Here is a 16,596-nt window from a genome sequence, read left to right as displayed (position 1 = left end):
CCGGTGTTCTAAATAAACAAAATTGGTAACGGAAAATCTAACCCGTTCCAAATTCTAAATAAAGATTTCACGGACACAAATTTTTCGTTTCGTTCAAAAATACTGACAGTCGCAACACAAGGTTGCCGTCGCTCATTTTATGTGTATTTTAAAAATATAAAATAACTTCCATTTCTATTTACATTAGGAATTTGTTCGTAAAATAATCGCTTTCAAAAGTTTCGAGTCCAAAAATATTCCAAGAGTTATAAAAACATTCACTTTCATACAAGTCAATTCGAATACAACATTTCAAAAATATTTGTGCACCTGAAATCTTTTTTTCTTTTACCTTCTTGGAATGTTCTTCCATCCTCCCATTCAGATGCCGAATCTGACTCGAAGAAATTACAGAAAGGCAAGGAAGCCAATAAAGAAAAGAATAAGAATGAGTTAAATTCGCATTCACCCGAGATTGGGCGTTGCGCTAACACCAAATCTGACAATGATTCCGATTTTGAGTTTTCCGCAATCACAGTTCAACTCGATCGTAATACACCATCCCCCGACAATAATTCCGATTTTGAGTTTTCCGCAATCACATTTCAACTCGAACGTAATACACCATCCCCCACTGCCGGCTCAGCATTGAGAACACCAGTGACAAGTCTGAGCTCGAAATCTCTCAAATGGTTATCATCCTCCGATTCAGGTGCCGAATGTGACTCGAATAAATCACAGAAAGGCAAGGAAGTCAAATAAGAAACGAATAAGAATTGGCTGAGCACTTCATCAAACTCAGATAGGACATCTTCAGAAACCGAAAAAGAAAAGAAGAAGAAGAAGAAGCAGAAGCGTTCAAGCCCATCGGATGGAAAATCTAAATCGAAATCACGTCGTCGAATCACAAGCGACTCCAAAAACTCAGACGATTCAGAAATTGAGGCTCTGAACGAATCCCAGCGATCGGAAGCTGGCGGATCAAAAGGAAGGAAAAACACCACGGAAGACACAAACCTTAAGGTGAGTCGCTTAAGGGGCCGGCTCAGCATTAAGAACCTTAACACCAGTGACAGTCTGAGCTCGAAATCTCTCACAGGTGCGCTGACTATCCAGCGGGAAAACGCACTTTTGAAAGTAATCCGTCAGCACCAGGTGAGCGAAATTCATTTGAGGCGGCATGCCCGTCAAACGGAAGTTGTTGTTCACGCCCAAATCGACAGTGGCAATGGAATTCTTCTGATTACCGCAGAGGCTTTCAATCGAAGTGGATCTCATCAAGTGAATCAAGCGGTGCACCTGGTGATCCCAGTACTGCTGCTCCTCCCACGATTCCGCCGGATAGGCTGGCTCGCCGTGCTTCATCGAATCCATGCCCTGGACCTCGACGGTAGAGTCAACGCGAAGGATCTTGAAATACTTGAGCGATCCGAACAGCACCAAGCAAAATCCAACACCCCAAGCGACCAGCACCAGAATGCCAATTAATTGCCAGCCCAAAACCTTTACAGACGAAACGCAAATAATTATTACCCAGTTTGAAAGCATAATTCAACCTTAATTACCTCGGCAGAGCTTTCATCTCCAGTCAAAATGACTCCGCTGTTGACAAGGATTGGAGCAGATAACATGCCGAAAAAGCCACCGCCAAAGTGAACCGCAAAGGCGTCAAGTGGGTCATCAACTACGAATTATAAAAAGCAAAAGAAGAAAAGAAAAACGTGTCGATTAACTGGAAAGTGAATACTTTCACGATTTAATTCTCCCATTTTTTGGTTCTTACCATGCAGATGATTGATTAAAGCTCGGAGAACAAAGAAGAGAAATCCTGCGCCGGCTCCAGTCAGATAAGCGCCCCAGTAAGGCATAGCGTTGCAGGCAGCGCAGGATGAAACCATTCCGGCGATGGCACCATTCAACATCGTGTTGTAACTCCAACGGTAGCTGCCGGTTGGAGTAGCCCGGCCCAAAATGGTGGCCACAATCGATCCAGCACTACCGGCCAGGATGGTGTTGACGGCCGATAGAGCCACCGTCACTCCGTCCCCATGATGCGTCAAGTCCAGCTGCGCCGACATGTTGTAGCCCAGGATGCCCATCATGAGGAGGAAAGCTCCGACGCCCGTCAAAGTATTTGAATGGCCACGAAAGGCGAATTTTTTCTTCGTTTTATTCTCGTAACGTCCAGTTCGCGGACCCACCATAACGCATGCCACCTATAAAATGAATTCACATTACAGTTAATTATATTTAATTAATTAAATAATTCATTTACCAAAGCGCAAACGCCACCGAGCATGTGGACGCAACCGCTGCCGCCAAAATCAATAAAACCTCGGATTTTGAGCCATCCGGATGGATGCCAGACCCAGCGACTGGCAACCGGATAAAAGAATCCGGTCAGTAGAAAGGCGTAAATGAAGAATGCAGGCAAGTTGATTCTTTCAGCTGTTGCACCACTACACACAAAAAATTTACCAAACCAGAAGAATTCATGTCATGCACAATCAAGTTGCGAAAAGGAATGCAAATACCTCACGATAGTGGAAGCAGTGTTGGCGAAAATAGTTTGATAAAACCAAAACGAAAGCTTGCTCGGTGAAACTCCCTGCAAAGCAAAGCCTGTCCAGCCAATGAACTCGTTACCATCACCGTACGCAAATGCATAGCCAACCAGCCAATAAACGGTGGCACCGATAACTATTTAAAGACAAAATAAACACAAGAACGAATTAATCTTCCGGAGAAAACGAGCTCACGAATGTAAACAAAAACTCACATGCATCTAAAGTACTCTTCATCAAGATGTTGGTGGCATTCTTGGAACGAACCAATCCGGTTTCCATCAGCGAAAATCCGGCTTGCATGGCTAAATTATTACACAAATCACATGCTTAAAGCCAGTCAGGCAATGAATAATAATTTAGAATCAATTGAAAAATAATTACCGAAAACCAAGATGGCCGAGACGGTGATGAAAAAGTCGTTGAGATTGCTCTGAGTGATGGCCAATTTGGCTTCCAGCAACATCAGCAAAGCAGTGTCGTTATTGAGAACGGCAGCTTCCATGGCGTCGAATTAGTAAATCGAGTCAAAGGCTCGTCAATAAAATAATTCAAGTTGTCAAACGACTGGGCGGTGCCGTCAAAATTATCAGCCGTCAAAATTCGATTTATAATTAAAACACAAGAACAAAATAAAAATATCGAGGGAAATGGATATTATCTACGGCGATAGGGCGCGGCTGCAGCCGCGACGGCGAGTTGAATTGGGTCGGAAAGACGGATGCTTGAGCATAACGCGCTCTCGAATTAAATGGAGAATCAGCTGGTGATACATGAACAATCAAATGGATTGGTGTGCAACACTACTTTCCGAAAATAACAAGAAATCTTTACTGAAAATTGCCTATACTCAGTCGACCATTTCCCAACGAAAGTTCACTTTGTTCTGATTGACAGGGCCATCGCTGCCGAGTGAAGAAGACGTGGGTGGCGCTGGTGGCGGATGTCACCCAGCCTCCGATCATAATTGCCTACCTGACGTCATTCTATTGTCTACAAGAATTTCATTTTTTTTGTGGCCCTACCTCTAGAGTCTAGATAGTCTGTCTTTTGTTTTTCTCGCTCTCTTTCTCTCCCTCGATTATTTTTTTTTTCCAACCGTAGAAAATAACCCCCCACCTTCCGTGCGATTTGATTACATTTATTTTGATGGATTACGTTAGGGAAGGCGTATTCTTTTTTTGTCTGCAGCACGTGAAAGTGAACTATATAGACTGGCGCGTAATAGTCGATGATTTTTTTGGTTCAGCATTTTTGTGTGTGAAGTGAATAAGTAGTAGGTGATTTGAATTCCTGGAATCGAGTTCTTCTCTAATGTGCCTTATATAGCCAATAAGTGAGGTCAGTTAGATTAGCTTTCTCTCACTTTGCGTCTGTCGTGCTGCTGCCAACTCGTTGGACCCGTCGCCTTTTCTTATTTTCTCTCGGCTCGGGTGACACAAGTTTGCCCTCCTCTCCTGCCGCTCGTTACCATCTCTTAATTAGTTGCAATTTATGGAGAAAGTAGTTTGGGCGCTTTCCCCGGAGATGGCATACATGTCGATTCCGATTAAGGAGAGGGGGGGGGGGAGATTAGAGAATTATGATTGCGTCAAACCAACCCGATGACTTCCCTTGTGGCAATCGGATCCAGACGCCAAGTGGAAATACCCGTTCCGCAAAACTAGGCTAAGTTTCAGTCTTTTTTTACTTCGAAGAAAGTTTAAACGCGCGTTTGAATCTGTTATATACTTATATTCTATTGAGAAAAACTGGTTCGGCGGCTCTATCCCATTTTCATGGTAACATTTACTTTTGCTTGTTTGTTTTTTGCTGCTGTACCGCCTCGTTATTTTATTTGTTGTTATTGCTCAAAACACGCGTTACATATTTCTTACGGCGCTTGAAATAAAAGACTATATAGTGCGGGCTGATTTAACCACCGATGTTTGAATATTTTCTTTTCAAAAATTTTCCCAAGGCTAACAGGCCAAGTTTTTTTCTTTTTTTTTTTTTGCCAAATGCTCTGAAATTGTTTTCTTTATCTATTTTTATATTTTTCTGTTTGGTTGCGAGGGAAAGGGCGAGGGGGCATGAAATGGTAATAAGGTTAAGTGTATGCAGCATTTCAAGGTGTCCCTATATACCGAATATCTTTTCCAATAACACGACCTCTAACACTCGTTAACACCTAGTTCGCATTGAAAACCAGTAGGGAGAAAAAAAATCCTAGAAATCACGCAATGAAACTACCGCCTTGACTACCGCGCTCAGTTTCCATGAATTGTTAGCACAGACACTAGCTGTTTGTTATTAAAATTTGAGATTGCGATCAAGGCCAATAAATGACTGGTAAAAATCTGTCGCTAAGGTACTGCATTGTTTCAAGGGTTAATTGATATTTACCTAAATTGATGTGCTTTGAGAAATCAGTCGTGTCCAAAACAATCCGATGAAGCTTCTCCACAAACAAGTCCAGGAAACGCCGCCCATCGTCGTCATCTGGTTTTCAAGTGGACTATATTCAAATCCAACAAGTGAATGGTTTGAACCCGTTGGCGACGAAGTGTTTTCCTTCTTTTTCCCGACTGATTCACGATCCGGTTGAGGCCCGAAATGTATAAAAGACGCCGACCCGTTCGTGGTTTCCCCAGTCATTCGACGCACCACCCAACAAGATGTATTATCTCAGGGTAAAATTGGATTACTTATTTACCAACAAACCTCACATTTCTGTAACTTATTTTAATTAACTGATTCGTCTAATTTTTTTTTCTTTTGTTCCTCGTTCACTTTTCGTTGTATGGATATTAGTATTTTCTGAGTTTGGCCGTCGTGCTCCAGCTTGCAATCACGGCTCCTACACCAACAAATTTCCTGCAGCCCTTCGAGACTTATTTCAGCAGCCTCCCTCCGGTACAGCGGAGTATTACCAGCGAAAATTTACGCTCGGCCACTGGCAATTCCGATGTCAATAAAGTTCGCAGCATCCAAAATCGCGGCGGTCCCTTCAACAAGAATCGCAACTACTTTGAAGATTTCAAAATTCCCGACGACTTTGGAAATAATTTCCCTGAATACTCGGAAACCCCTCAAAGTGGCAAGGGAAGTGGCGACTCTAAAACTTCCCAGGGTGAAAGGGTTCACCAGAAAAACGAATATTACAGCTACTCTTTTAGGTATAATGATTTCTTATCTAGCTTATTTTATACGTCACTTGTTGACAGAAATTCGAATTGAATTCATCGGTTTTATTTATAAAATTACAGCACCCCCGTAGAAGACGTCTCCGGAGATGATGTTATTGCGGTAGTTAATGTCAAACACTCACCGAAAGTTTATTTCTACCAGGTACGATTTAAAAAAAAAAAATTGTTGCAATTGAATCACGATAAAAGATTAAATGTAACCGTTTGGGTATATAATTGATAAGGTTGCCGAAGCCGGTCCCCGTCATCTCAAAGTAATGTATTTCACTGGATTCCCGACGAACAGACAGCGTGGAACGAGAACTTCTGCAAAAACGAACTAAATTAGCATTTTCTTATGTTATTCTTGTTATTATACCCGAGTGAACCAAGATGTTGACATTCTTGGCATTCTTCACTTAACTGTTCCTCATACATGTCCCTCCAATCCATTTTGTTGAATACATTTGTCTATTCGTCGATGAAATGATAAACATTCGTGTCGGGTTCGGGTTCATAGTTTCAAACTGTTGCGCGACTGAGGGCTCAAATGTCTGGGCAAGCAATAAGGTAAACATTACGCCCGCGTTATCTAGAGCTGCGATAACGATTATTGCTGCAACAACACTCGTGACTGAGAGACAGAAAAAAAGAAAGAAAACCTTGTGACTAGTAGACCGTCGGCCATACTTGGGATCAGTCCTGGCTGGAGTTTTTTATGCAAAAGAAAAAAGGTGAAAAGGCAACCCAAAAAAAAGTGAAAAGAACAACAAGAAGAGAAAATGTCGATCTTCAGGAGTGAAAAGATGAGCTTGTACCAGCTCTTTTTGCAGAACGAATCTGCATATCGCTGCATGTCCGAACTGGGGGAACTGGGTTGCGTCGAGTTCCGTGACGTAAGTATTTCTCATCTTTTTGACTTGTTCCACTTTTCATAAGTGGACAAACTTGAATCCGTCGCTAATTATTTTTTTTTTCTTACTTCTGGATTATTCTAATTTGTAGTTGAATTCGGAAGCCACGGCGTTCCAGCGAACTTTCTCTGCCGAAGTGACCCGCTGCAACGAGATGGAGCGAAAGCTGCGCTATCTGGAAGCGCAAATCATTAAAGAAGGCGTCAAAATCGACGAGTTGGATGATATGCCGCTTGCTCCGTTGCCAAAGGAAATGGTCGATCTTGAAGCAGCACTGGATAAGATGGACAGCGAATTGCGAGAAATCAACGCTAACAATGAGGTAACATTATCGGTTAATCACGCGTGAATTAATTGAATATCTTTGCAATAATTTTCTCTTTCTCCGTTTCCTTAAAAGGCGTTAAATAAAAACTTTGTATCGCTGACAGAAATGAAATTTACGCTCCAAAATGCCGAAAACTTTCTCGGTGATGTACGTACACCCGAAAAAAAAAACGACTCTCTATTTTAATATAATAAGTGAAATCTTCATTCTCCTTTTTTTTTGGCGGGCATGTTTGGGACGAACAGAGGGAAAGCATTTTTGGAGCAGCCAGTGTCAATGATACGAGCGGTGCTTTGACTCTCGAGGATGGATTGACCCAGCAGCAGGCCATGCAACGCTTCAGGTAATACACGAACACCGAAATTGTGCACTCACTTTCCAGCACACGACCTTTGAAACATTGTTGCATCGGTTTTATCTTTTCACCGGTTAACGATGTCTATGTAAGATTTTCAGTTATACGGGTACAATTTCACTCGGTTAACTGGTTGAAAGATGAAATCGGATGCACAATCGTAGATATCCAAATTACGTAACACATTTATTAATTTTATTATAGGTTCGTCACGGGCGTGATCAGCCAAGAGAGAGCCCCAGGATTTGAACGCATGTTATGGCGAGCTGGTATACCCTTTTTATTGTCAAATTGTTTCGAATAATATGTGAAATACTGAAATTTAACTGGTCCCAACTAAGGTCGTGGAAATATCTACTTGCGCATTGCTCCTTTGCCCGAACCGCTCAAGGATCCAGTAACGGTAATACCAATCCAAATAATCTCACAATTTTCTTGATCTAATCCACCACTATATTTCGTAGGGCAATGACGTACTTAAATCAGTATTCATCGCGTTTTATCAAGGCGATCAACTTAAAGGACGAGTCAAAAAGATTTGTGAGGGCTATCACGCTGCCCTGTATCCGTGTCCGGAATCAGCTGCTCAACGCCGGGAGACCAGCATTGGCGTGTTTTCACGCCTTCAAGACTTGACAACCATCCTCGATCAAACCAAGCAACATCGTCACCGGGTCCTCGAAGCTTCCGCTAAGCATTTGCGTTCCTGGGTCGTCAAAGTTCGCAAGATCAAGGTTCAATATTTCTCTTCTGATCCTGTCTATTGCAGTTAATTATGATAAAACCAGATAAAACTAATAAATACCTGGTAATGATTGCAGGGTATTTTTCATACGCTGAACATGCTCAGCGTTGACGTCACTTCTAAGGCACTGATTGCGGAATGCTGGATTCCTGACGCTGATGAGCCGAGAGTTCGTTTGGCTCTCAAACAAGCAAGTGTAAGTGATACGAATTACATTACATCGGGGTTTGGGGCTTAGCTACAGTTACGCTAGCTAATTTATCTTCCTTAATGTTACTAAAGTGTGGTAAGCTAATATACCCCCTCCCCCCAGAGGTTTTGGATTAGCGAACTCAATTGCCTTTAATCAGCTAATCGGGTTCATTTTCGGGGAAAATTAAGTCTGAACACATTAGCTAAATTATTCGCTAACTGAATTGTCTATTATCGAGTAATTTCGCAAACCCAAAACCTCAATGATGAGGGGGTTCCATTAACTAATCACTAAAGCACCATTTAAAGAGATTAATTAGCTAGTCTAGATAAAAAATCAAACTCGATTACAGCGTTTGAGGTTGATGAGGCAACAGGAAGCATAATATACAAATATTTAAAATAAAAATAGGAAGCCAGTGATTCAGTTTTCCCACCAATTTTGAACGAGTTGCCGACCAACGCCAAACCGCCAACGTATTTCCGCACGAACAAGTTCACTTACGGTTTCCAGGCTCTAGTCAATGCGTACGGAATTGCCAACTACCGCGAAGTCAATCCCGGCCTATACACCATCATCACTTTCCCGTTTCTCTTCGCTGTCATGTTTGGCGATGGAGGGCATGCGCTTATCGTGACTATGTTTGCCTCCTGGATGTGTTTGAATGAAGAGAAATTGTCTAAAATCAAGGAAGAGGTACATTATAAAACGGACAGTCGGTATTCTTTTAAAAACCGAATTGTAATTCTCATATTACCAACAGGTGTTTAGCATCATCTTTGGAGGCCGTTACATTATCTTACTGATGGGCTTCTTTTCAATTTACACCGGATTTATCTACAACGACTTCTTCGCCAAAGCGTTCAACATATTCGGCTCTGCTTGGGTCGTTAATTACCCAAGTGAACGACATCCTGGTGGTGAATATCTGATTGGCGAGGGCAGTATGGAGAGCGCAATGCTCGTACCCGATCGTCATTACGATGTCTGTCCGAATAAAACCACAACCAGGGTATTCGGTTTAGACAACGAAACAGATTTTCAGGCGTGCGGACATTATCGGCAGGATCCCTACCCGTTCGGCGTGGATCCCGTGTGGGTCATAGCCGAAAACAAGATCGTCTTCCTCAACTCGTACAAAATGAAATTGTCCATCATCTTCGGTGTCTTTCACATGAGTTTCGGCATCTTCTTGAATCTATGGAACTTTACGTAATAGCGTTTACGTTCATATTTTCTTTGTCGAACTAAGTAACTAATGTGGCGTCTTTTCGAATGAATAGGTACTTTAAGCGCCGTTTAGCCATTCTAGTGGAATTCTTGCCGAGAATTCTCTTTTTCTGGCCACTCTTTGGTTACATGATGTCGCTTATGTTCCTTAAGTGGGTCAAGTACGGAGCCAACAAAGAAGATCGTAATTACTTCAAAATTCCCCCTGATTTCGATAAATAAGAACGTTTTATTTTAAAGATATTTGTCCGTACAGGTGTGCTGAAATCTGATTGTGCCCCATCGATTCTAATCACTTTCATTAATATGATGCTTTTGAGCTACGGCGAAGATAAGACGAAACCGCCGAACGAAGAGTGCAAAACGGTTTTCATGTTTGGTGACGACGAAGGTACTACCCAGGTACATAAGTTGGTTTTCAAAAAAATTTTGTTCATCATTTTTACTTGAATTTTTTTCTTTTTTTCCCCAGAAAACCATTCAAATAGCCTTCGTGATTATTGCTGTTCTCTCAGTCCCAGTTTTGCTTCTTGGCACGCCCCTCCAATTTAAAATGAAAGAAAACAGGATGAAAAAAGCCAGGGTAATATAGTACACTTGATAGCGGGATGAGAAGGCTAACCTGCAGAAATTGATTGGTTATAACACAATGTTCTTGACGCTGTTTTAGGCCTCTTACAGCAACGACAGTGGAAGCAGCAGAAGTGACGGAAATGAGCCAGAAGATAGGGAGCCCATTGTAAATAGTTCCACGATGAATGTTGAATCTGGCGGGAAACACCCGGAACCCATCGGTGATTACGATCAAAACCAAGGTGGCAGTCACGACGACGAGCACAACACATTCGGAGATGTCATGATCTACCAGGTTTGTTATTCGTTAAACTGAAAATTAAATTCTATTTTAATTAACTGAACAGCCTGTGTCTGACATATTAGTCTTAGTATAACCTGCGCATTCTGCCAATTTAACCATGGCACAATTGTTATTTCAAATCACTTACAGTCCATCCACACGATTGAATTTGTTTTGGAGTGTATTTCGCATACCGCATCATATCTCCGTCTTTGGGCCCTCAGTCTTGCCCATTCTCGTAAGTAAAGCCGGTTATTTGTGCAGCGGGTTTCGAAGTTACGAATACATTTGTGTGATATTTTTTTAAATTGCAGAGTTGTCTGAAGTACTATGGTTCATGGTATTGAGAATTGGTTTCAAGGCCCTTCCAGGTTATTATGGCAGCATTTCGATTTTCTTGACGTTCGCTTTTTGGGCTAGCGCTACCGTGTCTATCCTGATCGCCATGGAGGGCATGTCGGCCTTCTTACACACCTTACGTCTTCACTGGTATGCAAATGAATTTTATTTTTAGAACTATTGTGTTAATTGCTGTATGGTTTTCTTCATTCAGGGTTGAGTTCCAGAGCAAGTTCTACAAGGGAGAGGGAGTCAAGTTCCACGCATTCCACTTTAAGCGAGTTACTGACGATGTTAAAGATGACTAACAGTAAATCCCAAGTGGAACAAACATATGTAATACGATAGGTACAATACACAGCAAGCACAGGCATACTTGAACTGGCATAATATCTAAGAATTCAATTATTGTGTAGCACAGAAATTTAGCGTGATTAACTTGTTCGATTCCGTCGCCAAATTTTACTTCGAAATCCAAGTCCTAATCAATCGTAACGCCATCTTGTGCTTATTTGGGGCCCTCCAAGTTTTTTTTTAAATTTTCTTCCGCCAGAGCGATTCTCTTTTCTCTCTGTCTGTCATGTAGAATGTGAGAGGACAAAGCATGGCAAAAGATTCAAATCTTGCTGTTGAGACAGATTTTTAAGAGTCGCATAAATTTTTAATTGATTTACATATATTCGCTTGTTTACTTAATCATGTTCGTGTGTTTACTTTTTAGTAGTGTGCATCTCCGGTGAGTAGATTTTAGTTTTATATCACTAATTCAATTTTTTACTCATTTCTTAAATGTTATTTGAGCTGGCAGAATAGGAGGTTTTCAATATGTGGCCATGCAAAAATGCCTATTACCACATGACATAACATCAAATCCACACTTCTGAATGATAACCTCAAGTGGCCGCCCTCAACGTTCCCTCTATCATGCGAGCTACTAAGCATAGCCTTCAAGTTAAAACAGGCTTCGTGCGCAACGAAGGCATATCGTTCCCGGTGACGTCAACTTCATCTTCACGGCATTATGGGGGATGTGTAATAATTCCTGCCATTCCTGAGTGACGACGTCAGGCGGATTTGTTTATTATTGTTGAGATGGTGACGGTCCAGGATGAGTCTGCAGCGCTCTCCCCGGGGAACACGAACTTCAAAAAAGTGAGTTTAAAACCAGCCCACATGACTAAATACAAGTCAAAGAACGTAGTAGTAACAATCATTCTGTCTGGCTTTAGGCCACGAGCAAGCGCAGCGAAACAATCTAATAAGTTGAACGATGACTCGGTGATTAAAGAGACGGGCCTACGTGTTATTGTTTTCAAATATTTCAAAGTCACCAAGGTCGTCGTCGACGCTAGTTGGCAGTTTAGAACATGAGGCAACCAAATTTTTTTTTTAAAGAAAGGAAAATGGAAGTAAAAGAACCAGCAGTTCTTGGTTGAGAGCGAGGAGTTGCCGAGGTGTTGAGCGACGAGACAATATTCAGAAGATCCCATTTATTTATAGATTTCGGGAGCGTGCGTTATCCGGAGTCTTTTTCAAGGCGTCGCTTCCCTCAGTTTCCAGGTCGAGGCCAACACTTTCAGAGCGTTCTGCACTTTCATCCTCCTCCCCTTCGTCGTAGTATACGTCGTTCCCAGTTATTCGTCTCGCAAATTTCTGTTCGGCCAAGAACGACAAACACCGGAGCCCCAACAATTGTGCGTGGGCCACTGTGTTGTCTCTAATTACTTTGCTAATTAGCCAATCACCTTCTCCTGCTGCCGGATTGATTGTGATGATCGAAATCTCCCTCAGCAACACACAACGTGAGTTACAAATCAGTTTCAATTCTCTTAACTCTTTTAAAAACAATTTTAACGCCATTAACATTCGGCTGCGATTGGGGCAGACGTTAAAAGTAGTTTCGTAGGTGACTAGAGAAGTCGAGACGCCATTAAACTTCGCATCAATCACACAACTGGCCGTTTGCGCCGCGCCCGTCGATGCTGGTGACGTCATCTGTAAACACGTGCGGCCGAGAGTTATAAGAAGGCAGCCAGCAAATAGGAAAAAAGAAAAGAAAATAGGTTGTTGTGGAGCGCCAGTCAGTCGGCCAGCGGAAGAAGAAAAAACCAAAAAAAAGACCAAGTTTTAAAAAAAGAAGGTAAGAGTTAATGAAAAAGAAACAAAAAATGCCCAACGAGTATAACTCGCTGCCCGCTTTGCTGTGAGCTAAACTTAGAATGCTTCCCCCCACTATACCGGCCGTCGCCCCACCCCACCCACTCCCGGCAACTCATCTTCTGTGCGGCGCTGCATTTTGAGCGCATCCCTATCACAGAGAACACGGCAATGACATCACAGAAAAAAAAAACGGTCGGCTATCATTTTGAGACGTTAGGCCAAACCATTTTGGCTTCTACAAACCTCCCTCCCGTAGTACAGAAAGAAAAAGGGTAGACGGGGCAAAAAACAATTTTTCCTGGCAGTCGTTCATAAAAATTTCTGCCAATGCCAAGCTGCGATTTGTTGTCGTGAAAAACATAGGGTAGAAAATGTCAAAGCTTTTTTCAAAAGAAAAAAAAAAAGGAAAACTTCTCATTTTGCTTTCTCGTCTGAATTGGACAGATGCCGACATCCACTGCGAGCTTATCGCTGTCTCGGCCCGGCAGTAGCCGAAACACAGGCAGCGGCGTTGGTCAACCGCAGCAGCCGGCCAGTACTGAGCCCGTCGTTCCGCCTTGGCGTAGAGTGTCTCGACAGGAAAATAACGCAATGGATTCCACAAGACTTCGTCTTATAATTCCACCTCCGCCTCCTCCGCCATCAGCCATGGCTCCGCCACCACCTCCTCCACCGCCACCACCACCAGCTCCAGCAGTTCAGAGTAAGTCTTCCTTTTTTGTGTTGTTGCTGTCTTCATCCAAATGTGCGGTGTTGATACATTTGACATTTCACGCCTTCCTTCCGGCCGGATTTGAAAAATTCAAGAGCGGGAAGTACCCGAACATGTCGCAGTCAAACTGGAAAAGTACAAGAAGACGCCTCGGAAACGGCCCGATTGGGCGTCGATGATGAAAGAGATTGAAGTAGGTAAACAACTGAAACGGGTGCAGACCAACGACCGGAGCCGGCCCATCTTGCCCCAAGCCAAAGCCAAAGGAAAGGTACTTCCCGGTCAAACGTTTACGCCCATCACCTGCCCAGACGACGAAGCAAACACGAAAGAAGTGGTAAATAACCAATCTCGGCTCGTTTATGCAACACACACAAAAAAGACAAAATCCTTTCAAATTAAATTATAACCGAGCAGCATTAGCAACAAAATTTCAAAGCAACAATCGAGGGAGAGACCTCCACCAACCACAATCGCACCACATTTAGTTGTGAATGCCGCTCTCTCACCTGAATTGAAATTATTTCTAGAACTGATTCACTTTGGCTATATAAAAAAAAAATTAAGTAAAGCTTCGAGTAATTCATGAATGTGTTTCAAGTATACGCGCGCAGTCGGAGATGGTAATTTTGAACCGCTTGGTATCGTCTGCTGGCAGAATGCATTTTCCATTTTTTAATTAGTGATTAGTGCACCTGTCACCTGTAATTATATTCGCATGATATCCCGTGATCGCACTTCAATTACTTTTGTACATTTACCTTCTTTGACTTCTAAAAAATTAAAAATTGTGTGAATATCTTTTTTTTTGCGGTGGAATTCCACGATGTTATTTTGAACAAATGAGTATAACCCGTACTTTGGATTGTCACAAATTAGTTCGTCTACGAATCAGAAAAGCCAGCCAGCGATAATGTAGCCAACCAGATCCTGTTGGAAATCCAGAAAGGTGTTCGACTGAAGAAGACAAAATGCAACGACCGATCGAGACCCATTTTAAACGGTCTATTATTAATTTGTTCCCTTCATTCTATATAGGTCAAACTATTAAAATTACGTTTGATCAATCAGGTCTGGGAGTGTTCCGGAGACAAGTGAGCACCGTGGAAGTGGATCCAGCCGAACCGACAACTCCTTTGATTGAACCAGAGGCCGATTACGACGATATTGACAAAGTCCGGGACGATTTGCAATCCACCAAGCAGCTACTCGAAATTGAGTTGGTTAATCGTCGTAAAATCGACGAAGAAAATGCCAACCTACAGAAAGAGATCCGCCGATTGAAGGAAGAACTTGCCAGTGGTGGTGGTGGTGGTCTGAAATCTTCATCCTCTGTGGCTCCCTCTTACGGCTCGACTAGAAGATCTTCCTCGACCAACCACTTCGCACCGGAAACTTCTTCGATACTGAAGAAATCCACTTCAAAAATGATGATGATGAACAAGAATAAAAAATCAGCCAAAAAGGATTCGAGCGATGAAGACGAAGATTCAGACGAGGATTTCGGCGATCTGGACGCGGTAGAAGAAGAAATGAACGCCCTGAGAGGACAGGCCGAATTGGCCCGTAAGACTGCCGAAGAATTCGAAAACCGTTACAAGGAAACGGCCAATCAATTGGTGACGACTCAGGCCGAGATGGAAGATTTGGAAATGAAAGTGGCCGTTTTAAAGAAGAAACTCCGCAAAGCCCAGGAAATGAACGGCGGCGGAGAGCCGGAAGAGGCGGAATTACGCGATTTCGGTACCCAAACGGACCCGATAGAACCGCCGCCTCCAGTTGTCGAGAGCCGGCCATCTCGATCGCATAGTAAACGTGACCTGCGCAAGCAAATGTCTCGGCAGGACTCGCGCGGAAGCAACGTCAGTTCGGCCAACAACAATCCAGTGGATAGTGAAGAAGAGGAAGAGGAAGAAGAAGAAGAGGACGAAGCGGCCGCTTATCTCAAGGCCCAAAAACGAGAACTGGCCTTGTTGGCATCTCGATTGCGTTCAACCAAGGACAAGGAGAAGAATGTGCGGAATGAGCGAATCGCCCTTCATCTCCAGTTGAAGAAATTCCGCATCGACTTGAAGGACGAGAAAAAGAAGTTGGTAGAATTCTTTGTTTTATTTTTTGTTTTGTTATCTTGAAATTCTTTTGATGTCGTGTGACGCGTCAAACTCAAATGAATGATCGATTGGTCCTAGGTACGTCGGGTTGAAGAAGGAGGTCGACGGCATGGCCGTTATGATGAACGAAGTCGGCGAAGATGAAAAAGTAGAATTTGTCGTCGAAGAAGTCGAAGTGACGGACAGCGAAGAAGAAGAGGAAGAAGATGAAGATGATGAAGAAGAAGAGGACGACGACGACGACGATATCGAAGATGTACGTTAATTTGTCGAGCCTTTTAAATGTTATCTTTTGATTGATCTCTGATTTCTCGACCGGCAGGTGGAAGAAGAAGAAAGTGATGAAGATACGGAGAGCGACGAAATGGAGACGAGGATGGACAAGTATAACGACCGATTACGTCACCATGACAACACGCTCAATACACTGAAAAAGGGCAACTATTTGCTCAAATCCAAAGTGGACATGGCTCAGGAGGAGTTGCGCAAAGAGCGCAGCCGGTACTCGGCCCTGGAAATCGAACTCAACAACTGTCTGGCAGAGCTCGGTTGAAATTGAAAAATAAATTCAAAGTTCAGTTATATAAATCATTCACTTACTTATATATATATCAAAGAAAACAATTGAAAACTCAAAAATAAAAAATAAAATCACAAATTCGAAGTTACCAAAATGTCAAAGTCCAGATTTTTGGGTTTGATTCTTGAAGTTGTGTGTAATAGACTGAATCATCTGCTCGATTTTTTCGGATTTTTCGTTTTTGCTAATAATGCCATCGATATCTTATGTGTTATGTCGTTGAAGTAGTCAACGTGGAATTTCAATTTTCAATACTTTGGGAAAACGGGGAAAACATCTAGATCAGGCTGCTTCGACAGAACATTTGTTTGCTAACGAGCTTTAATGAACTTATTAGTTCATTAAAACGCACTATCGTCCGAA

The 16,596-nt window shown here is 42.6% G+C and overlaps 4 protein-coding genes and 1 long non-coding RNA gene across 12 annotated transcripts; 3 read left to right on the top strand and 2 right to left on the bottom strand.

Annotated features, from left to right (window-relative positions):
• Positions 1–80: 80 nt before the first annotated feature.
• LOC124205876 (ammonium transporter 2-like) lies at positions 81–3,503 on the bottom strand. 2 transcript variants are annotated; one of them, XM_046603432.1, is made up of 7 exons: positions 2,928–3,503; positions 2,759–2,848; positions 2,514–2,679; positions 2,255–2,438; positions 1,763–2,195; positions 1,545–1,663; positions 81–1,482 (listed from the first exon to the last, which is right to left on the bottom strand). In XM_046603432.1, exons 1-7 carry the CDS (start codon positions 3,046–3,048, stop codon positions 1,012–1,014), a joined length of 1,584 nt encoding a protein of 527 aa, XP_046459388.1. In that variant the 5' UTR covers positions 3,049–3,503; the 3' UTR covers positions 81–1,011. The 2 variants fall into 2 exon arrangements, with proteins under 2 accessions (XP_046459388.1, XP_046459386.1); XM_046603430.1 differs by having other exon boundaries at positions 2,759–2,872; positions 2,928–3,446.
• Positions 3,504–3,897: 394 nt separating this feature from the next.
• Positions 3,898–6,197, top strand: LOC124205877. 2 transcript variants are annotated; one of them, XM_046603434.1, is made up of 5 exons: positions 3,898–4,893; positions 4,956–5,215; positions 5,337–5,701; positions 5,792–5,873; positions 5,956–6,197. In XM_046603434.1, exons 2-5 carry the CDS (start codon positions 5,201–5,203, stop codon positions 6,052–6,054), a joined length of 561 nt encoding a protein of 186 aa, XP_046459390.1. In that variant the 5' UTR covers positions 3,898–4,893; positions 4,956–5,200; the 3' UTR covers positions 6,055–6,197. The 2 variants fall into 2 exon arrangements, with proteins under 2 accessions (XP_046459390.1, XP_046459389.1); XM_046603433.1 differs by having other exon boundaries at positions 4,226–5,215.
• Positions 5,999–6,478, bottom strand: LOC124205878. Its single transcript, XR_006879491.1, has 2 exons — positions 6,373–6,478; positions 5,999–6,264 (listed from the first exon to the last, which is right to left on the bottom strand). It is a non-coding gene; the product is annotated as an uncharacterized LOC124205878 (long non-coding RNA).
• On the top strand, positions 6,371–11,051 carry LOC124205872 (V-type proton ATPase 116 kDa subunit a1-like). The gene is made up of 17 exons (XM_046603416.1): positions 6,371–6,606; positions 6,716–6,946; positions 7,025–7,099; positions 7,198–7,295; positions 7,512–7,576; positions 7,649–7,710; positions 7,772–8,041; positions 8,129–8,248; positions 8,657–8,941; positions 9,009–9,457; positions 9,529–9,659; positions 9,732–9,877; positions 9,948–10,058; positions 10,146–10,343; positions 10,482–10,569; positions 10,646–10,820; positions 10,885–11,051. Exons 1-17 carry the CDS (start codon positions 6,493–6,495, stop codon positions 10,976–10,978), a joined length of 2,712 nt encoding a protein of 903 aa, XP_046459372.1. The 5' UTR covers positions 6,371–6,492; the 3' UTR covers positions 10,979–11,051.
• A 498-nt stretch (positions 11,052–11,549) lies between these two features.
• On the top strand, positions 11,550–16,311 carry LOC124205875 (DNA ligase 1-like). 6 transcript variants are annotated; one of them, XM_046603429.1, is made up of 9 exons: positions 11,672–11,822; positions 11,900–12,472; positions 12,556–12,810; positions 13,275–13,533; positions 13,638–13,813; positions 14,422–14,545; positions 14,614–15,631; positions 15,732–15,909; positions 15,976–16,311. In XM_046603429.1, the coding sequence occupies exons 4-9, from the start codon at positions 13,275–13,277 to the stop codon at positions 16,204–16,206; spliced, it is 1,986 nt and encodes a 661-aa protein (XP_046459385.1). In that variant the 5' UTR covers positions 11,672–11,822; positions 11,900–12,472; positions 12,556–12,810; the 3' UTR covers positions 16,207–16,311. The 6 variants fall into 6 exon arrangements, with proteins under 6 accessions (XP_046459384.1, XP_046459380.1, XP_046459385.1 ...); XM_046603426.1 differs by having other exon boundaries at positions 11,678–11,822; positions 12,577–12,810; positions 13,638–13,879; XM_046603425.1 differs by having other exon boundaries at positions 11,678–11,822; positions 13,638–13,879.
• Positions 16,312–16,596: the final 285 nt, after the last annotated feature.

This window comes from Daphnia pulex, chromosome 10 (genome assembly GCF_021134715.1).
Source record: "Daphnia pulex isolate KAP4 chromosome 10, ASM2113471v1".
In the NCBI taxonomy this organism is placed as follows: domain Eukaryota; kingdom Metazoa; phylum Arthropoda; class Branchiopoda; order Diplostraca; family Daphniidae; genus Daphnia; species Daphnia pulex.
The sequence above is the reverse complement of the archived record's forward strand: the minus strand, read 5'-3'. Positions and strand labels throughout refer to the sequence as shown.